The 25,607-nt window shown below is 50.3% G+C and overlaps 1 protein-coding gene across 7 annotated transcripts in view; it reads right to left on the bottom strand.

Moving 5' to 3' along the window:
• Positions 1–4,072: 4,072 nt before the first annotated feature.
• Slc45a4 (solute carrier family 45 member 4) overlaps positions 4,073–25,607 on the bottom strand; it is a 66,750-nt gene continuing 45,215 nt past the window's right edge. For all 7 annotated transcript variants that reach the window (XM_021628949.2, XM_060389286.1, XM_060389289.1 and 4 more), the window contains exons 3-8: positions 13,522–13,710; positions 11,609–11,788; positions 10,077–11,131; positions 9,341–9,440; positions 8,377–8,588; positions 4,073–5,872 (exon numbers count right to left, since the gene is read on the bottom strand). In XM_021628949.2, the coding sequence (XP_021484624.1) occupies positions 5,510–5,872; positions 8,377–8,588; positions 9,341–9,440; positions 10,077–11,131; positions 11,609–11,788; positions 13,522–13,710 (2,099 nt within the window). In that variant the 3' untranslated portion in view covers positions 4,073–5,509. The remainder of the gene's footprint in view (positions 5,873–8,376; positions 8,589–9,340; positions 9,441–10,076; positions 11,132–11,608; positions 11,789–13,521; positions 13,711–25,607) is intronic.

The raw sequence follows: 25,607 nt of genomic DNA, 5'->3' as shown, positions 1-25,607 counted from the left end.
CTGGTGCCCTCTTCTTGCCTTTGCAGGTACCTGTACATACATGGTGAAAATGTAAACATGCAGGCAAAACACTCATAAATAAGAAAAAAACATGCCTTAACATAGCTTTCAGCAAACTGAAAACTTAAATCATGCTGCACTATCATCTGACGGCTGAGTGTGTGACTCAGCACTTCCATCCTTAGCACAGAAGTGAAAGGCCTTGTGCATACCTGTCATTCTGGTGGGTTGACACACAGGTGTGATGCCTATGGGAGTGATAGGAGACTTGGGGCTCTTGTTTCTCAGTAGTCACTGAACACGTATGGCTTTAGATTGTCCTTTAAGGAGCAAGGAGAGGGTCCCTACTCAGGACTGTTGCCTCCTCCTAGCTGAGGTTACTTAGGTGGCGTGGGTGTTTGGGCCATGCGTCCTTCACTGTGCCACAGCTGCTGAAGGGGCCTGGAAGATGCCGATTCCGGTCCTGCAGCAGGCAGTGGGGTGCCCCTTTGCAGAAATTCCTTCCTAGTCACCACCCTTGGGACACTGGAGATCTCAGGCACGTGGAGCTTCTGGATAGTAGGGGTGCCATACCTGGTGCTTTCCAGTCCGGGGTTGGGGGTCCAACTTCAACGTTTAATGAGGGTAGGACCTCAGGGCCCTGGGTCACTGCCAGCACTTCCCACATGTCAGAAACCCCCGTCCTTCGGCTCAGAGGCAGTATGCGACTGCCTCAAGGGTCCTTTAGGGCTCAGCAGTAGGAGTTGGTGCTAATAGCAGCAGCAGTTAGCAGCTGTCCATGGGTGTGTAGATGACTCCAGTCCCATGTTCAGGGAGTGACCCAGGCCGAGAACCCTGTCAAGGGCTGTGTCTGTTACAAACCTTATTAACAGGTCACCAGGAGATACAAAACATGTTCTGGCCCAGGAAGGCTTGGGGCACCCACCTCTAGCACCCCAAGCTGTATGCACCCACAAGGATCAGAAGTCACTCACTGTCCGGGTTGGCCAGTCTCCACTCTCTCATTGCTCATTAGGAGACACACACGTTTTCCTGCAGCAGAGAGGCCCCTATCCCACCAACAGAAACAGACTTGACTTCCTCACCTCTGGGCAGGAGTGACTCTGGGAGGCTGGGCTGCACGGAAGCTGCAGGAGCCCATTTTGTGGGCCCTCGGGGAGCTCTGGGGAACTGGCTGTGCCTGCAGGCATTGGCTGCAGCCAGGAAGAGCATTCTGCCTCCCCCTGTACTAAACAGGCTCCAGGAGGGCAGCCGCTCGAAAATGACAGGTCCACACTATCACCTGCAATGCTAACATTTATTGAGTCAACCACAGCGTAACAGAGCAATAGAGGCAGGGGAGGCACTAGCCTGGCAGGGAGAAGTCAGGCCATACACACTGAACTATGCACAGGGACCAGCGGCCCGGCATGTGACAAAGGACAAAGCCCAAGGGCTCTGGACAGAAGCAGACATGAACATCCACCTAATTAAAAAACAAAACAAAACAGAAAACAAAGCCATGTGTTGATAGTACTCTTTTTATAATCTGTTTCTTCATAAAATGTAACATGTGTTTAACACACACTTAACCATTGCTAAAATCAGCAAGAGCTTTTACAGTGCTCCAACTTAATAAGTTGATAACAGTTGTCCTGTTTCCAGTTCACAAAGGAACTAAATAGTCTTGTTCCGAGGTGCCTGGGGAGTGCCACTGTGCCGAGGCCTATCGAACAACTGTCTTCCTGCTGCACATCCCGGCACAGGACCTTCAGCAGGTCCCAGGGAAGGCAGCTGGGGCTCCCAGAGGTTGCTCGGCTCTCCTGGAGGCCCAAGGGTTGCCGTCCCCGGGCACTCTCGAAAGCACTGCTTTCTAGCTCACATGCAGAGGGGTGAGCCCCCTTTCCGGTGATGGCCGTTGGAGGAGGACCCACCACTTGCACAGTTCAGGTGTTGGCTGGTGGCTGAAGACAGAGGCTCAGGTGGGGACTCTCTGCATTTGGTGCGAGTGAGGTTGATGAGCATCCAGTCTCGGTACATGTTTTACAGCACTGACCTGTGGCTCATGTGGCCCATGGCTGCTGAGGCTACGCACTGACCACTGGCTACAGACAGAGGGAGCCATCAACTCCACGGGCTACAGAACCAAGCGGCACCAGGGAGATAAGACGGTGGGTACCTTGGCTGCTGCTGATGGAGGGGTTGCAGCACCTTCTGCGACGTCTTGAGCACTCCAGGAGGCTCCCAACCAGGTCCTGCCCTGTCCCTCCCAACTTTTCCCAAACCAGCCCTCACAGGGCCCCGAGGATCTCAAGGGTGGGAGCCTGAGGGCGGTGAACCTGTCAGCGGGACTGAATGTTCCAGCCAAGACCTTAGGCTAAGAACAGACAATGTCCCATAGCCAGCTTTCCAGATACCAGGGAGTGTCACGATGCCATTCAGCCCCTAGCCAGAAGCAGGCTGTGGACTTCTTCCTAACGGCTTGTACTCTTGTGCAGGCAAACTTGGGCCACACGTCATAAGAAGCTTCTCTTTAAAAAACTCAGCTGTACTTTACTTTCACAGGCAACAGAGGCAGGGTTCAGACCATCATCACTCCCTCCTGTTAGTGACCTGCATGCATTCTATGGCCTTGGACCAGTGGAATTCTTGCTAATACCCTACTACATGGTGCTTGCACATAGCACAAATCCCAGGGTGCTACAAAGCTAACTCCATTTGCATCCTCGGCATTGGTCACAGTGGGCATCTGCTTGACCCAGCCAGTCCCCTGAATCTAGGTAATGAAAGCACCTTTCCCATCAAGATCATAGGCCATGGAAGAGCTACTCAGGTGTACTCTCTGGAATCCCACCACCCATGGGAACTGGGTCTGCAGGACCAAGTCAGAAAACTAAAATGCCCGGGCTGGTCTGAGCAATAAAAACTTCGGGGTCACATGCTACAAAGCCAGTCCTCCTCCCTTGGCTTCTTTAATGCATAGGCAGTGGCCCTGAGTTGCCCATTGCTGCCATTTCAGAGGGAAGGGCTAGGCTAAAAGGCTCTGACTACTGGTCTACCCCAGATGAGACGTCATCCAATTTGAGGCCCATGGCTCACTATATTTATCTGCAAGGAAGCTCGAAAATAAACTCTATTACCACCCTTGGGTCTCAAGCCAAGGGCCCTCACACTGACTAGACCCAAAGACAGCAGCCTTTGGGTACAAAGATGTCTAACAGGCACAGGTCTTAAAAACCCGCAGATGTGCAGCCTGACCTAACAGCAACAAACAGGCATGCCTCTGGCTCACTGTTGTTACCAGATGTCAGGATTTTACCCGTGGCTTTACCAAGGCCTGTGCCATGAACACAAAGTGTCCCTCTGTTATTCCAGATTATGGTGAGTGGAGGCTAGTATCTCAAGAGCTAGCAGACCGTACATGGTAATCCCATATCTCTTCCTCCTGTGGGTCTGGTCTCTGCTACACCCCAAAACTCTAGACATCCAGTTTCAGTGAGCTTGGTCTGCGTTAGCCTCTGGGTGGGGTGCTCTGAGCAGTGTGTGGCCTCCTAGGAATCCACACTCAGTATGACAGCTTCAGGTTCTGCTCTCTTAAGTGTTCTCCGCACCCCTGCCTCCTCCTGTCCTCCATGGGAAGGTGGGAAAGCAGGGTGTGTGAAAACAGAAGCTGTGGCCCTTAGTCTCAGGAAGGAGGAGATACCATCTTAAAACCACCAAAGGAAACCAAGTTGCACAGGAGTGACTTGCCAGGGATGCTGGTTGAAGCCAGGAGCCCAGAAGTGCCTGCTCCCCCAAAGAGACAGAGCGCGCGGCTGATAAGGCTTGGCTGGCTTGGGGGCCTCAGCATGGGGACTGTGTTTGGTGGTCCAACTTCCCATACCTAAGCAGGAGACTTGCAATTCTATTCTCAACTAGCAACACAGTCCTGGACTAGAAGGTGGAGCCAGTCCTCTGCAGGCCTAGGCTTGAAGGAAGACTCAGGCAGGTGGAGAGTACCCTCGGCACACTAAAAACTACAAAGCGCCACCAGTGTGCAGAACGTGGCAAAACAGAGGCCTGCCAAGGACGTTAAACACAGCATTCCTTTGAATACGAAGAAAATTCAAGTAATTTATTTAAAAACTGCTTATTTTCATCTTGAAATATATATGTGTGTATATATATATATATTTGCTTTAGAATGCTCATATTGCAGCATGATTCTCATGCACTTTAAAGTACTTTATGTAAAAACACCAACAGAGGCAGCAAGAGCGCGGCTTTGACTTCATCTGGGTACCACCCAGGGAGGACATCCCCTCTCCTGAGTGCAGACTGACCGTTTCACACATGAAGAGACAAAACTGTGGAGTTTTAAAACAGAGATTGTGGTTTGAAAAGCATTTTCCCACAGCTGCAGCATTTGATGAGCCTGCTTCCCTGAAGCCCGAGGTTTGCTCATGCTTGCTTCTCTTTGCCTTCATTCCCATTCCAGTGACCATCAGCGGGAGCAGGTGATGAGGTCACAAGATTTCGGTTAGGTTCCAGCGAGGACCAATGCCACCAAGGTGGCAGGGAGGTAGGCCTCGGCACCTTCGCATGCCCTGCTCTGATGCCACTGTTGCCCACACACTCGAGGTAGCCTTGCAGCAGGACTCGGGAGCCAATGCTCACCTGGGGCTCTTGTGCCTGAATTCGCAGCCAAAGGTGTAGAAACAAACTGAAATGTCACTCACGCAGAGCCGAGAGCTGCCCTGTGGTCACTTCTGGGGAGGACCATTTGGGTAGGGACTAGACACAGACAAATGCACACACAAGCACACAGGAGGCACACTGAGAGTTCACATTCATCACTCCTGACTGGTGCTGTCCCTAGGTGGGATGTCTGGAGGGTACCCTGGGGAATGGCTGCCTTCTGCTCAAATGCCTCCGGGACCCTTTCCCAGCTTTGGTGTGTGGTCTCAGGCACTGGCAGATGTGCACAGGACTGTGGGCCTAACTCACCAGAGATGCTGTTCTTCTAAGAAAACCACAGTTGTGAAAGAGAAAATACTGTTTCTAAAATAAACAGAGAAAACTGCTCTGAGGCGCTGCAGTACCTGACCGATGCTGAGAAGCCCCCTCAGACACCTGCTGGATAGTCTGGGTACTGCGCTGCTGTCTGCTGCCTTCAGATGACACCTGCCGAGGGAGTCAGTTTCTGCACTTTCAGTTAACTGTTTTAGAAATGCAGACCCTTACACTTTCTAAATTGCTTATTGACTATGCTGTGAGTGTTTCACAATTTAAAACATGCAGAATGATATACCTGCAGAATAAGAGACAGCTGAAAATTAAGTTTTTTCAATAAAAAAAGATTTCAAATGATTTTTTTAATTGTGGGAAAGGTAATTAGTGTGATATTTCTGTCTAATAGCTCAAACCTACCCTATAACTAACCTACTGAACTTGGGACTGCAATCTGGGAAGGAACTCCAGCTCACATGGTGTCGGCAAGCATAACCCCTAATCCACCCTGCCCTCCAGTGTGGAATGTGCCAGCTGGGGCTCACACCATAGACTCTGTCTCCACCGACTCCCGACGGCCCCCCTTCCGAGACAGCTTCAGCACAGTGGGCTTTTCACTGTCTGCTCCACCCTCGCCTTCGACAGCAGGCCCTGCGGACAGGCCTTTCTGTTCCTCCTTGGCTTCCTCTGATACCTCGGGGTAGATAACCAGGAATGTGGCTGTCAGGAAGCCTAGGAAAGAGCCCACGGAGGCCACTATGGGGATGACAAGGACAGTCACAGCATCGACCATGCCTCCAAGGGCAGATGCAACGAGGATCTGGGAGATGTAGACCTGGCAGGAGAGGATGGCGCAGTCAATGCCAAATCCACGCTTGGAGTTCCCCGGACTGTGGTGGACATACTGCAAGAAAAGGGACACAGGTGTGAGGGCAGAGAGGGCAATCTTCATCTATACCTCAGGGCTATAAACACTGGCTGTGTGTGAGAGAAGAGATGCACCTGCCTAAGCTAGGCAGCAACTGTCAAGCTGGCTTTTCCAGAGCCCTAGCCTAGCACTGGGTAGTAAGGAGAGGTAGAACGTTATAGATCATAAGGAGGAACAGGAAGTAGTTCTACCACCTAATCAGGACTTTATTCCCAAAACGTCACCTCTAGCCCTAAGAAAGAGAGGCAGGGCAGACACGGGTGGCCACCTCTCCCTGATGATCTCCTTGAGGAGCAGGGAGAGCCCACTTGCATGCATGTGGACTCAGGTGACACAGCAGGGGACACAGAGCAGTTTTGTTTGTTCCTGTTTCTTGAACATGATATAAAAGCATGCCTGTGTACTATATGGCTACACTCATTCCAAGTCTCCAAAGGAGATTTCATCCTTGAGATATGGAAGCCAATCTACCCAGAAGGTGGAAACCACAATCAGATTTTAAACTTGGGTACACTACAGTCAGAGGGAGAGTTTAAACATATTTTCCAGAAACCAGAAAGAGAACTAGAGAAGAACTGAACAAAGAGCAAACCCCACCTTACTCAATGGACAGAAAGAGGCCAAAGGGCAGATACACTAGAGCATATATACTGGACCACAGAGTCATCAGTTAATTTAAGGGCTGAAGTCATGTATGTGTGCTTTCTCTGATTTTGATTACTAGAAATCAGTCTGCTATGACCATCATTAAAACCTCCCAAGTGTCGGAAATTCACCACCACACTTCTGAATAATCCATGGGATCAGAGTAGAAATCAAGGCAGAAACCACAGGAACCTGTGTATGTGTGCACCTGTGGAGACAGGTGTCAACATCAGGTGTCTTTGCCCCCTGAGACAGGGTGTCTCACTCAATGGCTGTCTGGGCTTCGAGCCCCAGGGACTTTTGCCCACCTGGGACTGGGGTTATAATTATAGGTACATGTTATCATACCCTGGACCTTACAGGGGTCCTGGAGATCTGAATTCAGGTCCTCATGCTCGGACACCAACTTTATCCACTAAGCTATCTCCCCTAGACCTTAGGAAAAAAAAAAGCTTTGAAATGACTGTTTAAAGAAAAAAACAAAAAAAAGTAATACATTAGCTGGGTGTGGTTGTCCACATCTTGGATCTCAGCACTCTAGAGGCAGAGGCAGGTGTATCTCTGTGAGTTCCAGGTCAGGTAAGGATACTAGTGAGACCCTGTCTCAAAAAAAAAAAAAAAGTGTTACACTTAAACTTCCAGGTGTTAGGTGACAGCTCCTGCCTGTAATCCTAGCACTCACTAGGTGGAGACAACAGGATTTCTATGAGTTGGAGACCAGGCAGAGCTCCATAGGGAATTTTAGACCAGCAAGGGCTACAGTATGACAGCTGGAGTGACCCTGAATAACAGAGCTTAGGTGTGCATGCTGCCTGACATCAAGACCTACTACAGACCTAATTAAAAAATAAAAAGTTAAAACAAAAGTGTCCTATCTGTCTAAAGACAGAGAGAACTGGCCAGAAGCACAGCACATGCACTGACATGCAGATAGGGTGGGAGGCCCTGGGTCCCAAAAACACTCTCCTGGGAAAGGAGCCACATTAGAACCTACTGGGTAGACATCATGAAGTGGCACAGAGGCCCGGGGTCAGTAAAAAGTCCTGCTCTAATAATCACACCACACAGAATGAGGTGGAACAGGAAATGCCAGTCTAGTTATAGGAAGGTTAGACAGAAGTAGGTACAAGTGAAGTAGGTACAAGTGAAGTCAGGTTATCAGGAGGAGAAGAGGCTTCTAGACTCTGGTCACCATCTTTCTTGGTCTGGGAGATTCTGTATGATTCACTTCTGAAATGCCAGCACTTGCTCAGCCTCACCAGTTCTGAGCCCTTCGGAGTTCATCTATAAAACACCACCCCTTAGGTTTCATTAAGAGGGGGTGGGTGAGGCGTGCACCTACTGAGAGAACTGATTTTGCATTAATGATTAATGGGGTTAAAGGTGTGTGCTGACATGCCCAGTTTTTTTCTTCTTCCCCTCGCCCCTCCCCCCGGGTCTTAAGTAGCCCAGGCCGGCCTTAAACTTGCTGTGGAGGATCTTGAAGTCCTGACCCTCTGGCCTTCACTTTCCTATGTTCGGTATGTAACTGTGCTCCACTGCAGCTGGCTCCAATCCCTTTACACAGAGGCCCAAAAGTAAGACCTCAAAAGCAGGAACTAACAGAGTAGCTCTTCAAATGCTACATATGTGAAGGGCACTGAGACTGCTAGATCAGGGTCCAACTAAATAGTGAGCCTGGAAAGGCGGGAGACATGATGGTAGAGCGGACATGGGTCCAGAGACCCTGTGGCCAGGGAATGACTACGACTGTCATTCGTCAGAAGGGAGGCTAGACAGGCAGGACCAAGGTAGCCCAACACCACCTTCACTCGGAATCCCCAGGCTGGCTGTACCTCTTTAATCTCGTGGTAGTGCCCTAGGAGGGCGTAGGGGCAGTAGGAGATGCTCATGGAGACAACACCCATGGTGCTGATGGTGACCATGGCCACATACACGTTGGGAAACATGGCCATCACAGCGGTGCCCACAGAGAAGCCCAGTGTCCCCAACATGTAGATGATCCTGATGCTCAGGTCGTAGTTGTCCAGGTACTTCTGTAGCAGGGCTGCAGAGAGGGTCACAAGGATCATGACTTAGTTGCTGCTTACACAAACACCCTTTATCTCCAACACCTCCTCCCTCTGGTTGAACCTAGGCCTTTAAGTGCAAATATCTTCTCCTGCCCACCTGAACCATGGAGCCCTGTGCCCACCTGGATTCCTTGAGGCTCCAGCATTTCTGAAAGAAGTCAGATCTCTGGCCTCTCTGGGCTGCTGACTCCCCACCCAGGTCTTCTTGGGGGAAATCCCTGGCCCTTCCCTTGTCATTCTGGATTCCCCAGCACTCTGGGCCAGCCTCAGGATCCTCATACACCCTACCTCCTCCAGGAAGCCTCCCTAGCACTCTGGTAGAATGGTGCTAGAGGTGTGGTCCTTATCACCCTGATACTTGGCCGACCTGCCCCACACTCCCCGTTTCGCCTTCAGATCAGGCAAAGCCAACTTCCACTCCAGGTTCAGACAGGGTGGGCGGAAAATGAGGAGGGGTGAGTGGGGTATGTTACCTTAGGGTGACAGCTTATCATCCCACCCATGAGGACTCCTGTCCCTGGCAGTCTGGACCTTCAGACTGCTTGGCCCCAGATGGAGCTGGCATGGAAGGGACAACATACTAATAAACAGGTGCCGTCCATGCTAGACAGTGTCATGGGACAGTGCATAGGATAGCCTCCAAGCCACAGCAACCGACTGTAAAAAGCTTTTCCTCTATCTAGGTATAAGTCAGGACCCCGATACTCGGGGTGGGGCACCCTCTCACCTGAGCAGATAGCACCAGTAGCAGCGTAGATGACCAGGCCCCAGCAGCCCATCTTCACACCAGCGTTGTAGGCATGCCAGGCGGTGGAGTTGAAGGGGGCCTGTTGCAGAGAAAGGAGGTTGAGGGCATTTGCTACCCTCAGGGCAGAGGAGATTACTCTGCACTCCCATGCAGGCAGTTTGAGAGGTGACAGACACTCTAGTGAGGAGGAGGAGAATCAACCCAAGTCCAGGTCAGTATCTGGCAAGCTATTTTCCAGTCCCTCCCAGGCCACATGCGACTCTGTTGCCCACAATGAGAAGTGGAATTGTGCCTGTGGCTGTGAAATAAGGCTGGTCTGTAGCTGCAGAAATGACTCTGCCCTCTTTGAGCTGCCTTGCTAGCCCCTAAAAAGGTGTGACAGACCACTGTGGCCACCCACACAGCTACAGAAACACCAGCAGGGCCTGGCAAGAATAAAAATAGGCTGTTACTTTGACAGCTGAACCAACACTCTCTCCACAATTTTCAAAGTGGTTCTGGTCCTATGAACGCACCTGGCATTTGCAAATGGTCACCAAAGACCCCACTGCAACAACTTTGTCTCAGCTTGTGCAATTGACCATGCATTGAGATGTGTGCTGGCCAGCTGCCTGCTGGGTATTCCCCTGACCCACATGGCCATATGGGTGCATGGGCAGTGCATGCAGGCTCACTAGAGCCCCTGGTATGGAACTGCTGGCTACAGGGTACTCACCTGGGGGTTCCCTTTGAAGATAACCTGGCCCATGAAGTCAGTATAGAAGACAGCCTCTGCGATGACAGAGAACCAAGTGAGTAGGTGGCAGAGGCAAAGTCGCATCAGTTCCTTGGGCATCTTCAGCATGGACAGCCACAGCAGGCGCACGGTGGTCTCTGTCTCGCCCTCCTCACTCTCCGTGTCCCCGCTGGAGGCAGTGGCCCCACTCTGGTTGCGGTGTCGGGAGCGTTGCCTCTGCTGCAGGTCATACAGGTCGCTCATGCTTCGGGATGGCTTGATCAAGACCACTGCATTGGCCCGGCGGTAGCGATAGCAGTGGGACCCAATCTTGCCGTAGTAGGAGAAGGTGCTAGAAGCCTGCCTGTGGAACATGTGTCTACGCCGCCTCATGGAACTGGATGTGACTGAGGACTTCAAGTCTGCCTTAGAGCGGCCGAATGAGTCCATTGGTGGGGAGCCTCTCCCATTTGGGACTTTAGCTTCATTCAAGTGATTATCAAGCAAGGTGTCGTCCTCCTTGGTGGACTCCCTGAGGAACGTGGACAGGCGGGGCAACTTGACCCTCAGGAGCTCCTGGCTGGTGCTCTGGGGGGTGCCGGGGTAGGAAGCATCATGAAAGATGGAGGGCTCTATGTCATGCAGGAAGAGCAGCTGAGGCTCCATGTCCAGTGTGGCATCAGGCATGTGCAGCACCGAGTCACTCTTGCTGCGCACGATGTCCACGTCGAGGTAGTCCAAGGACAGCTCGTGCTCCGACTGCACCTCATCTGGGAATGGGGGGCTCCCATCCTGTATGCCTCCACCAAGGGAGCTGAGGCGGGTGGCAGGGGCTGGGGCGCTGGTGCTGGGCAGGGTGGCATCCTCAGGACTGCGGTCCTGCTGTGGGCAGTACTGCTCCTCCTCAATGCTGAAGAGATGCAGAGCCACTGACACTGAGAAGATGATGGCAGCGAAGAAGAACAGCACCTGGTTCTGTGTCCGGAACCAGTCACCTAGGAAGGTCTGTGTCCAGTCTAGCCCACCCAGTACATAGCCAATGGCCCCACCGAGGCCTGTAGGTAGAAAAGTGACAGTGAGTGTCAGGCCCAGCACAGGGCTCTCCCTTACACAGGGGAACTGGGTTATGTGGCAAACCACTGAGGTGGAGAATGAAAGGATGGCTGAGCCAAACACAGCACAACAATGTAGGTGACTGCACAGGGCTTAAGACTGGCCTAACATTATTCCCAGTCAGAAATGAAGACAAAAGGAGTCTCAGGCCTACAAGAAACCCCAGCACACCCATGTGCTCCCCTCTAGATGAATGAAAAAGCCTGGGCAGTGTCAGTGTAGGGCCCTCAGCACATGCACCTGGCAGGCATGTCACCCAGGCAAGACTTACTCTCTCTTAACCCTGCTCCTCAGTCCCTACATCTGTTGGCTTCACGCATAAAGAGAGTCATGGTGCTTCCTAGGGCCCCGTCATCGATCACTGCCACCAAGGAGCACAGATGCCACCCTCCCACCTGAGGCCTGGCATGGGGCCTTACCAGCAGAGAAAGCATGTATGTTGAGGGCCATGTCCTGCTCTTCACTGTCTACCACATCCAGCAGGTAGGCACGGATGGGCCCCTCGGTTGCATCGGCACTGAAATCCAGGACCACCACTCCCAGCACCGTGAGGACAATGCCAATGGGCTGCCGGTTGGGAACATCGCCGAGCGCCAGACCTGGACAGAGCATGGGGAAGCAGTCATACTCCAGTGCCAACTGTCAGCACCTGAGGCAAATGCTTTCAGCACAGCAGGAGGCTTCACCCTACTTCTGTGGTTTGTGGGTGTCCCCTTTTGTCCAGCTCCCAGAGCTCCTTATCTTAAAAAAATACTTATTTTATTATGAGTGTTTTGCCTGCATGTATGGATGTGCACCTCGTGAGCGCTTGACATCTGCAGAGGACAGAGAAGGGCATCAGATCTTTCGGAACTGAAGTTACAGATGGTTGTGAGCCAACATGTGGATGCTGCGACTTGAACCTGGGTCTTCTGCAAGAGCAGTAATACTCCCAACTCAGCTACTTCTCCCTCTCTCATAGTTTTTCAAGAAAGAAGGGAAGCAGGTTCTTTCCCCTCTGCCAATCAGCAACAGTGGTCACTGGCTGGTAAAGCAACTGGCATCAGCTGCAGCGGCTATGCGAGGACCACCACCTCCACCTCTATGAGGACACTATCTCCTCCTCTGCCCACCAACAAAAACTCCTCTGTGCTGCTTCCTGAGTTGGTTGGCTCTGCCTCAGCATCCATGCTAGACAACAGGCTGTGAGTAACAGGGACCTCAGGCCTATGTAGAAAGGCCATGTGGCCTCAGCAGGTACAGTGAGCCTCTAAGGAAGCTGCCCTCACACACCAAGCCTTGTCTGAATGGGGAGCTTGCCTGGACCCAGAGATCAATGTCCATATCTGAGCCCTGGTTAGCCCATAACCTGAAGGTTAGACCAACCTTCAGGACTAGAGGTGGGACAAAGAGAGGCCTGGTCATGAAGTTCTGTCTTTGATTACACCTCGACATGCTGGCCCACAGGTTGCCCAGGAGGACCCACTGGCAAGAGAAGAACTTAGGCTGAAATGTTGGTGCCTCCAAGCTGGCTATATGTGGATCACCTATGGCCAGGGCCACTGTGGGGATGCTCTGTACATGCTACTGCATATGGAGGAATGCTTTGCAGGTGACATGGCCAGGCCCAGGGGCAGCAGCAAATACCAGGAAAGTGGCACCCCCAGACTCCTAGATGGGAACCATCTCTGGTGGAGGAGTCTGCCTTGTACAGGTATGACTCAGCAAGGAGACACGTGGGCTAGGAGAATGACCCAAATCTGCCACCAACTGTCCCTACCCCAGCCCTGAGACACTGTGACTGGCCCCTGGAGGTGGTCTTCTGGGGCCTCTCTGCCCACAACCCTGTTGCCCCTGGAACTTGGGCAGCCCTGTGCTTCAGAACCCATACTGAGCCAAAAAAACAAGGCTTTGTTTCCACCAGTTCTGAATGGTGCCCGCAAGGCAGAAAATATTTTCCCACAGAGTGACTTTAATTAAAAACAAAACAACAGAAAGAGGCAAAACAACACACGAGGCATGAACCAAGAAAACAAACAGCAAACTGGGCTCTGGACATTTTCACTACCATGTCTAAGAAAAGGAGAACAAAAAAAGAAAAGATAATTTCTGAAATCACTCTGGAAACAGGACGTGGTGTCAGATACGCATTAAAAACAAGCCATCACAACAGGAAGCGTTTCCCTGTGAACAGGTTCCTCCGGCTTTCCCATGTGGGGCCAGCTCTACTGCCAAGCTCCCGGCTACGGTCTCCACCAGGCGGCTGGAGCTGGTCCCTGCCCAAGGTGACCTGGTGAAATCACCAGATAAGGGCCCCAAAGCATGCATGAGGGTAACCTCAGTGAACACTTACCTATAGCAGAGCCGTTGAGGAAAAGTGCAACACCAATGAGGACCCCCACACACAGCACAAGGATGAAGGGCCGCCGGCGGCCCCAGCTCAGGGTACAGCGGTCACTTGCGGAGCCAATAAGAGGTGTGAAGATGAGACCGAGGACTGGGCTCAGGAACCAGGTGAGGCTGTAGTACTTATCAGGGAGGCCTGCAGGGACACACAGCCTGTTACTCATCACCCACGTACATTCCATATAAACACATACTCTTGTTGCCTCAATCTCCTCAGGGGAGACCTTTCTTCGGAGGGTCTTCTGGCTCCAAGGATGCTAGACAAAGAAAGTACTCCAGACCTTGCAGCCAGTCTGTCTGATGGGCTACCGTGCTGCTGGTACTGAGCAGAGTTGAGCTGCTGCAAAGTCCTGTAGGGTACCAGGCATGGACCCCTGTCCCTCGATACCATACTATGCAAGTGGTACAGTCTTCAGTTGTAGGAATAGAAAGAGCCACTGAATTTTGGACCTGACTGAGGAAAATCTATTATAGACAGTCTTGCTAAGGACCTGGGCTGTGGGTGCCCCAAACACTGGGGTGGTATTAAGTCCACATGTATGCAGGTGAAGTCAGGAGGCTGCAGCCAGTACCCAATGTCCCTTCACATTTAGCTTTCCTATCTGTCCAGGCATGACAGTGAGTGTGGTGGCCTCAGGATGGAACCTGGACAGCCTAACGTCAGAGTCTATGCCACCTCCTTGTCATACAAATTCAAATGTGGTGTCAACAGAGCAGATGAATGACGACAGCCCTGGGCACAGGCCAGAGCACTGCAAAGCAACTGGAATGTACTTGCCTAGCTGCCAGCTGTTCTGATGAGCCTCTGTACCTCAGAAACCCTTGCACATGAGCACATACTGTACCACTCCCTTGAGTGATTTTACAACAACCCAAAGTTTGCTTAAAATCTAAAGGGTCGGGCTGGAGCGATGGCTCAGAGGTTAAGAGCACTGTCTACTCTTCCAGAGGTCCTGAGTTCAATTCCCAGCAACCACATGGTGGCTCACAACCATCTATAATGAGATCTGGTGCCCTGTTCTGATGTGAAGGCATACATGCAGCTATTGTATACATAGTAAATAAATAAAATTTAAAAAAATCTAAAGGGTCTGGCACTTCACTTCATCAGAAAAGCATTTCATACTCTAAAGACACTGAGGAAACAGACTCATGCTGAGCTGGCAAGAAAAACAAATGTTGTGTGGGAGGAGAGCATGCTCAAGGGAGGAAGCACCTTGCAGAACCCTTTGCCATCACACCATTAGGTACTAGGGCACTCTGCCAGGGTCTAAGGTGTGTGTTCTGACCTCTGCAGCCACTCCTGGCCACAGGAAGGCTAGATCTGTTCCCATCCCAAGTCAGCAGAACAGACAGACAAGAATCGGGGAACTAGAGTCTACCCAGTAAGTTCCCCCAGGCAAGCCAGGTGGGGCTCTAATGGTATGGGCTCTTCAGCCTTACTAGGCAAGGCACTCAAGGTGCCCTGGCTGTTCCTGGCCATTCTGCCCTTGCCTGCCTTCATTTCAGTAAGGCCCATGTAATGTCTCCTGTCTCTCAGCAAAACCCGCACTCAAAACAACCAAAAGTGAACAAGGCAGTCTGAGGTTCAGAGAAGGGGGAAGCACACTGAGCCTTCCATTAGCCACACCATCAACTCAAAAGTAAACAAGGAGCCCAATTCAGTCTTGTAGTCATGGGGCATCTACACGGACCTGGCAGCACCTTAGCAGGCTTGTCCTTTTCTGCCTGGGGAAACTGTCTTGCTGTAACTGTCCAAACACCTGGGGAATGGGGGAAGGACTGTCCATTTACGTACCACCACCTTCTGTTGCCCACAGTGCCTACCCACCCTGAGCACAGGCTCCATACTATACAGAACCAGAGGCCCTGACTTTATCCCAGTAAGTTTGTAGCTCCATGAAGACACTGGGGCCAACAAGTCCCCTTGCCCTTTTCTAGTCAAGAGCCAGTCACGACATATAGAGGTTTCCTGACTCAATCAAGCTGTGAGACAAGACCCATGTGGGCCAGGCCCTCTCTCCACCCACACAGTCCCTCTTCAGAACTGATATTGTGCTGTTGCTGTTGTACAGTCCAACAGCCTGTGGCCAGCCTGTCTCTCAACAGACACCCTTAACCCAAGTGCCCTCACTGGCTAGGCCCAGAAGTATAACCCTAGTATCAAACTTGTTTAAGACAGCAAATCCCCACAGACCAGACTCTCACAGTGATGTGAAAGTGCCAAGATCAATGGAACCCGTGGCTCCACCACTCTGGCATCAGTAGGCTTAGGCATCAGCCCTCAGGAACATACACCTTAGCAAAGCCACACTAGCAGGTTACACATACAGGTAGACAGGAGTCACAGATGACTGACAGGTTCAGAAAGTCTGCAGCACCTAGCAAAGGGGTAGAAGTACCCCAGGCAGGGAGAAAGGCACATTCATCTGAGCGCACAGATGGGAGAATGCTTCCCATCTCTAGAGTAGATACAGATCAGTAGTATACTACAGTACTCTACAGACTAGAACTGAACAGTAGATGCTCTCACATAACATGGACGGACAGACAGCACAGGCTCTAAGGCAGGCTCTAGTGCAAGGGGTTCAACTTTTTGATATTTTAACATAAGACCGTCATCTATAGTATGTTGGGCTACATTCATAGCTATCCTGTGCTACATCCATCTGTGAGCTGCAGGATAAACACACATGGTGCAGAACAACAGGCTCTGCTACACTCAAATGGCCTCTGAAGCAGCCAAGAGCTGGCTACTGAATGAGGCCATACACTGATACTAGTGAGCTAATGAGAGTCAGTGAGCAGGACTGGCTCCTCAGGTGGGCATGGATAGCAAAAGACTGCCCAGCAATGGAGACACAAGCATTCCAAGGAGACACTGGACTAGCTGTCACTCGCTGTGGCCATCACAGCCCAACAGCTATGGTTCCAGAACCAGGGAGCAAACTCTGCTGCCCAAGATCCTGTGGACTTCCACATACATCTTACAAAAAAAAAAAAAAAAAAAAAAAGATGGCTGTAATCCTTTCTGACACAAAAAGTTTATGGTGGGCTGGAGAGTTGGCTTAGTGGTGAAGAGCACTAGCTGCTCTTCCAGGACCCCAAATCTACATGACAACTCATAACTATCCATAACTCCAGGCCTTGGGGATCTGAGACCATGTACACCATGCATGCATGTGGTACACAGACATATATGCAGGCAAAACATTTAGACACATACAAAATTCAAGCTTCAATGTCTGTCAGTAAGTTTTATGCAGTTAGTCTGTCTGTTGGGGTCTAGGGCTGCTCACTCACTGGATCTAAGGGCAGGGATGAGCACTGGCCTACAAGCTGTCAATCTCAACTCTAGCATTTTGTCTTCCATTGCTCTGATGAACATCATGATCAAAAGAAACTTGGGGAGGAAAGAGTTTATTTCATCTTGCAATTCTCAGATCACAGTCCAGCACTGAGGGAAGTCATGCAGGAACCTGGAGATAGAAACCGATATGGAGGCCATAGAGGAATTTGTGTACTGGATTGCTCATCCTGTTTTTTTATACAACTTACGACCACTTTTTTAGCGGTGACAGTATCCATAAAGGGCTGGGTTATGTCAATCATAAAACAGAAAACTTGTCTACTGGTCAGTCTGATGGAGGCATTTTCCCAATTGAGGTTCCTCTTCCCAGATAACTCCAGCTTTGATCAAGTTGATTTCCACCCTCCCCGCCCCCCCCCAAAAAAAAAATCAACCAGGACACCCTTGAAGAAACTGAATGGTTGTGCCTTTCCGTACTGTTATGTCTGCATCTTCTGTGGCCAATCAGCCAACCATCCAACGTCACTGAGGTAGGAATGTTAACTATGATGTTAAGTTCCACACTTTGGCCTCGAGTCCTGGCAGCCTTTGCTGTGTTCTTTAGGAATGTCACAGCTGGCCACTTAGCTGACACTGCTGTATTCTTCAGAAACTGGGACAGGACACTGACCAGCCACAATAGCACCCCACCCCAAGTTCTCTCCTGCAAGAGATATGAACTTGAGTGAGATTTCCACATGATGCAAATAGGCACAGGGTGATGACTGATTGCTAATGGGCCTGGAGATATACCAGGTACAGCACTGTGTGTTGGAGGAATTCAGAACCCTACTGGAGTAGGAAACATGGCTAGGCAGTTGTGAGCTCAGCTGTGGAGGATAGAAGGGTGGCAGCATTAGCTACAGATTGCTGTGCAAATCAAAGACAGGGGCCAAGGATACAAGCACAGGGACTCAAATAGGAACAGTGGGGGCTTTACAGCTGTTTTTTGTTACCCCAATCTATCCAGAAACCTATTTTAGACTCCAGACCCTGGCCCCCAAGAAACATAATGCCCTGTTTTAGCTACCTATATGAGGCCTACCGAGGTGCTAATCAGGTGACAACACTTTGTTCTGTCACAGATCTCCAGTGCTGCCCAGGGCAAGCAAGAGGCACTGCCACCCCCAACACTCTTTGGCTGCCAGCACCATATCCCTGGGATGCCTCAGCCAGGCAATTCCCAGCAAAGCCCTAAACAAACACAACACCATCCCTAGTAAATAATTTTTGTTTTTTTCCAGGCAAAGGTTGAACAACAATGGTGGGACCCGGAAGGTTCCCTGTTCACAGGAAATACTCACTGTGTCACTATGTGTACATGGGACAGCCCACTGCAACACTTGGGTCACATGCAGGTTTCTATTCACAAGGGCATTTTTGATAAACTGGTGTTTTGTGGGGGAGGGAGGCTGGGAAAGTGGCCTATAAATATTTAACAAAACAAAAGGTCCAGGATGGGAATAAGAACTCATTTTTTCTCTCAATGGACAAGCCTGCCAGGCCAGATAGGTTTGTACTCCTGGACAAAACCCCACGATAACATTCCCTGGTGAGAAGTTCTTCGTGGGAAAACCTCTGCATCCTTGAGTGACCTCCGGAATCTCAGACACCAAGCTCACTGTGAACCCACTTCAGGGCTCCTTGCTAAGGCTACAGCTGTGGGGAAAATGGGCTACCTTCCATAGGCCAGGTGTTACCCTCATGCCAGGGTATGTTACTTGCTGCCATGCCAGAACCAAAGCAAGGTCTGCTAAGACCCTGGGGCCTCCTTGAGCAGGGAAGATCTGCACTTGGGGAACACACTGAAGGCGCTTATCTCCAGCTAAAGGCAGGGCCACAGGGCTTCAAGGAACATTCTAAAGTTACCAGTACCACAGGAAGACAAGGAAATAGTGAAATTAGAAGCTACTCAGGTGGTTTCTTCTAGATCTGTTTCAAAGGATTGCCATGGAGCTGTCACATGTCACTTATATGCTTCCACTATCCACAGCCCAGTTACATAGCTGTAGGGAAGAAGGCACACACTTGTCATCCTAGTACTTAGAAGGTAGAGATAAGAGAATCAAGAGTTTATATCATCCTTGGTTACATAGCCAGTTCAAGGCTAGCCTGGACCATATGATATCCTGCCTTAAGAGACCACCTCTAATTTCCTCTCCAAAGAAAAAAAAAGCAGGGGCTCAGGGGGGCCCACTAGCTCTGGGTGAACAGATCCCCATGAATGCCCACTGAAGTGTAGACATGGCTGTCTGAACATAATGCACAGGCATGGCCGCCAGGTCACTGATTTTGACTAGGCTGCACACTAGGAAAGCTCAAAAGCTAAAGCCACTAAATGGACACATATTCATCACTAAGTGCAATGGCAAGTCCTGAACTTTCTTCCTTGTGGAGCAAGATGCTTGGAGGAAACAAATCACCTCCCAAGGCCCACACCAAGGCCAGGTGGTTTCTGAACCCATGTGAGAAACAGGGATCCTTCCACCACCGTCTTCATGGCGGCATAAAGGCTGGAAACCCCAGTGCATCTGGCTCCTTAAAGGAAGTGTCCTGAGTACCTGTAGGAAAAGGCCCTGATGGGAAGGGCTCAGGGGATATAGGTGCCCTCCTCCCACTTCAGCATCATGGCAGAGTTCTGGACAAAGAATGCTACATCAGGGGAGTCAGCAAGTCCCATGTGGGTGCCAATGCATGATTTTCCTATGAAACAAGTTTCACATACACCCAGGTAATTCAGTGCCATCATTCTACTTCCTGGAAAAAGCTGACAGGACAGTATGCTATGAAAGGATGTCATAGACATGGTGACCTTTCCCCAGATAAAACTCAACATGCCAGACAACAACATGAGGGAGGAGGAACAAGCTTGTTCCATGCTGGGGGCCCATGATGCTGGAGGCCCATGATGCTGGAGAGGTCTCCTCGGCTTTGGCAGTAGCACTGACACCCAGCAAAGTACTCCCACTGCCTTAGCCTCCACATCATTTATAAGATGGGGTGAGGTATGCATCTCCGAGTAGTAGGACCCAGAGTAGGAAATCTTGGGGGTGACTTACAGGACTCAGAAACACTTGCATCCAAAGATCCATTAAGTCCTCCAAGGTCAAATGCCCAGTGATCACAAGACTACAGAACAACTAAAGCATATCCTGGGATCACTAGGAAGCCCTCACCTGGCCTGGTAGCCCTATTGAAGATGATCTGGGTTAGAAGGACACCTCAGACTTTTGATTCTTCACTGGCTAAAGACCCTGACAGTACTTTAGTTTTCAAAGTCCCAATTTCCTCAAACATGGAAAATGGGCCTTCAGGCCTATTTCCTGCCTCCTTCCATACCCTTCTGGGTATTTCTGCAGTCCTCCACCCAAACTAGCTCTTAGACTATTTAAAAGTACTGTGTATTCCCCCAGGTAGGAGTTCCAGTCGAGGGTGGGCTGTGTCCTGTGGACTCTTTAAGGAGATCAGCAGCACCACTGTCTTAGTGCACAGCCAAACTAAGGTTGGACTCAAGCTTCCCATCCTGTCCTGACTATCCCTAACTTGGTGACCATGTGCCTCTTGTTTACCCTTCTTGAACATAAGGTGCTTCTGGCACACATGGGGCTGCTCTCAAAATGAGTATATAAAGTGAAACAGACTCAGCAATAGTGAGCTTATCACGGCCTCATTTACTGTGCGGGGCCTCTACCCAGGCACCAGCAGGTGCCTGGCATGCAGAAGCCACACTGGCCTTGTCCAGTCAGGTGCTGAGATGGTTTCGGCCTGCGTTGCACTGCTGGAAAGAGGTGATGACAAGTACTTCTGCTCCCAGGATTTTGCATTAAGGATGAGAGGCACAGGGCTCTGTTCTCGATCCATGACTCCTGATACTGAAGCACACTTCTGACCAGGAACCCTGCTCTGCTATCACAGCTGACCAAGCTCAGCTGTCACAAGGACACAAGTGAGGAAGTCAGGTTGCACACAGGTTTTGGACAAAGAGACAGCAAAGAACAATGAATCTAAAATGGTCCCCAAGGAGCTGCCAGGCCATATGAGGAAAGCCTAACTAAGCTGCTGTCAGGGAGGCCAGCCAAGCTGGGCACATAATGGAGAAGTGTTACAGGGATTAGGGTTCTACAAGAGGAAGAGGCTGTGCAACTCACAACTGTTGCCGGGTCAGAAAAAAAAAAAATACTGCCTAAAAACAGCATTTGCCTTAGTCATTCTTTCATAGGAGAGCCCAAACTGCAGGTGTGTAGGCAGAAAGAAAGTAAAGTAAAGAAAGTAAGTAAAGTAAGTAAAGAACTGGTCCTCTAGTTACCTGCATTTGTCCCAGCCAGCACGTATGCAGCCAGGGCTAACTTGGCTATAAGACTCAAGCCCAAGCCCAAGTTCTGCCTTTGTACCCAACTTAAGCAAGTACCAAAGAAAGTTTTACTTGTCCATCCCCTGCTACCCTCAGTTTCCTCTAGGCTTTTCCTCTTGGAATCTGTTTGCAATGAAACCTGCAGACATGGAGGATGACAGACAGCTCTTTACTGTTATGTGCCTACAAGTTACAAACTGTAACACCCACCCCTGTCCTCACTTCACTGAGGATGTGGCACAGTGGCAGAATGCTTGCCTAGCATGTGCAAGGCCCTGGTTCCCCCCTACAGCACAGTAGAAAGTAAAATAAAAAATAAAAAGGGGAAGCAGACAGCCCATTCTGCACCAAAGAGAAGTCCTATTTATAACTGTTTACACAGATTACATGTGTATGCTTCAGTTTGAACCATGACCTTTTCTTCCATGTTAGGGATGGAATCCAGGGCCTTGTACAAGCCAGGCAAGTGGTCCGGTCCTCTTGCTTTTAATAAGAGTAAAGACAGCATTGGTTTTAAGATTTATCCAGGTAGCAGGCTGTAATGGAGTTCAAAGTCATCCACTGCCACACAGTCTGAGGCCATCTTGGACTGTGTTTTGTGTGAAAAGCCCACTTGTCCCATGACAACAGCAAGCCATTCCCCACACCCACATGTCCTACCTGTGCTGTGCTAATGCCTGACACACAGCACCTCTGGGCCTTTATGGGATCTCTCGGTTTCTGATACCTTGGCTTATCTTTTCAACACCTATTTGTGGCATTTTGTTAGTATGTAACTTATTTTTATTTTTGGCTTTCATCATAAAGTTTTAAATGACCAATGACCATTTCCTGCAGGAACTAAAAGTTATTTTTTCTTTTTTCTTTTTTTTTTTTTTTTTGCCTTCATTAACCTGGTATGTATGTTCTTTGTCCTGTCCTAAAGTAACTCTGTAACTTTAGCAAGTACCTCTCAAACCATCCCTGCACCATCACCAGCCCCATACACGCAGCAATGCAGGTGTCTGGAGCAAATCCCTGCTGAGGCATACAGGCTCTCAATGGTGGCACCCTCAAGGACTGCTCCTGTTACACCGCAGCCTTCACCTTCACTTCCCCTCACTTGGCACTCAGAGGCCTGCTCAAAGATAGCCCCTATCTGTGTCCCTCCTCCTGTACTCGGCCAGGGACCCTCTACCAGCACATCCCTATTGTTCCCAATTCTGTCTCTGAGAGACAACAGGGAAGACTAAAGCCAGAGGGCATCCAGGGCAAACCCCAAAACCTCTGCCTCAACCCAACTACGGCCATGTTCACTTTCAGGCTTTTGTCTCTGCAAAGTAGCTGTTCAGGTGACATGTCCAGGTGCCCAGGCAAGCCCCAGGCTTTGGGCTGCCATGTTACTTCCATACCAGGCACCCTGCCCAACACCAACAGGCAGGCGCTTAGTAAGAGTCTGACAAAAGAATAACAGTGTATGGTATTCCTTGGGAAAAATGACTGCAGGGACTATTTCATTGTTTGCTAAACACAATGATCTAAAAAGCAAGGAAATCCAGACTTCCCTCCCAAACACAGTAGTGAGCACAAGCTGCTTCCCAGTCACTGTGACCACAGTCCGGGAGTTTCTTGCCCTGTCCACCAATGCATACCATGCATATTCACAAAAAATGCAAATGTGGTTGTCCTTTAGGGAACCACAGGCCCAAATGTATGTGGGGGAGGGCAGGTGCAACTGGCACAGGCACTCTTCAGTCTTTCTTGGTCTCTGGTCGGTGGGAAGCTGCTGGTGAAATATACAGGTGAAGTTCCATTTTAACCAACCAACAACATGCAGCACATTTCCAAACTGCCTTCAATACTCTATTCCCTCTCCCTAGCACCCACCACTCTGCCTTCTGTCTCTGTGGTATGTCCTTTGGTGTCCAGCTTATATCACTGAGCAGAAAGTCCTCAAGGCTCAACCTCTCACTGGCCATTTGCCTCCTCAGTGCCACCTTTAGCCCACATTGCTACAACCTCACCACAGGGCACAGAACACTTTATGGGGAAGGGCCATAAAGTGAAGGGATAACAGGTAAGAAGCCTCTAAGAGTATGTGATCCCTCCCTCATTTCCTGCTGGGGGAATGCAGTGCTGCAAACATGCAAGGGGTCACAGGCCACTGGCTGAGGCATGCTGGCCAGGGAGTCTGGGGAAGTTACCACGGGGCACCTGGGCCGAGCTCCCTCATTCCTGCAGCACCTACGCTAGCTCACCTGTGTCAGCACATGCTGGTGTAACAGCCATACCAGGTCGAGTAAAGTAGGACATGGTGCCTCTCAGTCCTTCCTACCAAGATGACGATTTCAGGAGTGACGGCTCTAGGACTCTTAGATGACTCTTGAGCAGAGGTTGGGTGGGAGCAGCACTCGTGGTGCAGCTCAGTGGGTAGAGTGCTCACCCAGCACATGCTAGGTGCTGGGCTCCACCCGCAATGCTACCTTTCAAGAGCAGGTGAGCTTGGGAGCTCATTCTATTTACAGGATGGTTAAAGCCCACAGCTTAAAGGATTCTTCTACCCAGCTGGTGCCTCTATCGGGAGTGGAAGGTGAGTGTTCTGATGCCTAACTCCAGCATTCAAGCACACTACACACGCAGACAGACACTGCACTACACCCTGGGTGCTCAAGATGGTTAACAAACCAAAGGTGTGCTACACACACAGGCCCTTGGATGACAAGGGTCACAAAAAGAACTCCTTGAGAGAGGTCAAGTGCACTTGAGTGACAGGAAAGTATCACTGACAAGGCATGCAGACCCTGTGACGATAGGGACCATAATACAAGCCATTGTGAGAAGTCACAGAAATACCTACAGTATGCACACAGTGAACGTTTCTATGCGCTTGTGCCTGTTGTAGAGGTGCCCAGCACTGAGATGCCCATTGTGGAACTGTGCTTCTCAGTTCTCACCAAAGGCTGGCCATGTTTGTGTGCGTCAATGTGAAAAGTAATGCTCAGAAGCACAGGAAGGAAGCCAGCTTTGGAGGTGGTGTGCTGGGGTCTAAGAAGGGCTGGGCTCAGCCACAGCTAGGAATATGATCACCATGCTCATGACTCAGTGCCAGGCTGCTGTGTCTGGCCTATAAACATGCTCCTAGTCTCCCTGGACATGCCTCACACAACCCCTTGAGTTGGGAGGGAAGGGCACAGAGGTTGTTTTCATCTTCCAGTGCCTCTTGTGGACGATTATTAAAAGGCAGGTATTTCCCACAGGAGAAGGCTGGCGCAAGCTTCAGCTGACTGAATCCCAGAAACACATCTATCCCCCCAGAAGCTTCTCCAGAGAATGTGCTCACGAAGTGGAGACCAGCCTCAGTCCTCCATTGAAAGACAGTAAACTAGCTTTTCCTCTACATTAATCTACAGACCTGTTTGCTCGTGGGCTACTCTTCAGAACCTTCAACAAAGTGGAGCAGGTAGGATCTCACGCTAGCCGAGTAGTCATTTATGAGTCAAGTCCGTAGACCACAACAAAAGGCACCCTTTTCTCGGTTATCTGATTTTCCTTTTCCCATGAGTATACTTCCTGAGCCAAGAGGAAAACAATAAACGGTAGCAGAAGGCTGACCCCTTCCTCAGAGGAAGAATGAAACATGAGAACACAGCCCAGGAGGGTATCCAAAAAGGGTAGGCTGGTTCTCTGGAAGTTTCCCATAAACTCCTGAGCAGTTTGCTTCCAAAACTGCCTTTCAAAAGCAGCTGTGTACTCACGTCTGGTCTGGAGTTTGAGATGCCATAGTCATGTGATCTATGAATGGAAGGGTGCACTACCAACCATAGTGGATAAGCAGGGCAGGGGCAGGTACATACAAGCTTTATAGATCTTTTAGGCCCTGCCTCTGCACAGACTCTTTGGAAGAGGCAACCTGGCAGCTTCCTATCACATGGGGGTGGGGAATGGGGGGCTTGAGAAGCTAGGAATGACGGCACACTTGTAATTCCTGTACTTGGAGGCAGAAGCAAGAAGACTACAAGTTCAGCAAAGCATGGTCTACATACTGAGGCCAGGCTGCCAAGACTCCACAGTGACACTGTCTCAAACATGCAAAAGAAGTTTAGTAAGATGGCTGGGTGGGAAAACAAACAAACAAACAAACAACAAACCCAAACCAAAACAAACAAAAACCCAAACCACTTGCCAAGCAAACCATGACCCTAGAATTCAGGAGCTTAGTCCTTGTCCTTATTCAATCTATGGTGAGGAGACTTCCAGATGTTCTACTCTAGGGTTTCACCTTCCTGACAGCTATGCAAAGCAAAGGTGCCCAGGCCTCTGAAGGAGCTCAGGTAAAGGAGCAGCTGCTCAGGTC

Source organism: Meriones unguiculatus, chromosome 8 (genome assembly GCF_030254825.1).
Source record: "Meriones unguiculatus strain TT.TT164.6M chromosome 8, Bangor_MerUng_6.1, whole genome shotgun sequence".
Lineage (NCBI taxonomy): Eukaryota > Metazoa > Chordata > Mammalia > Rodentia > Muridae > Meriones > Meriones unguiculatus.
This window is presented reverse-complemented; position numbering and strand designations above follow the sequence as displayed.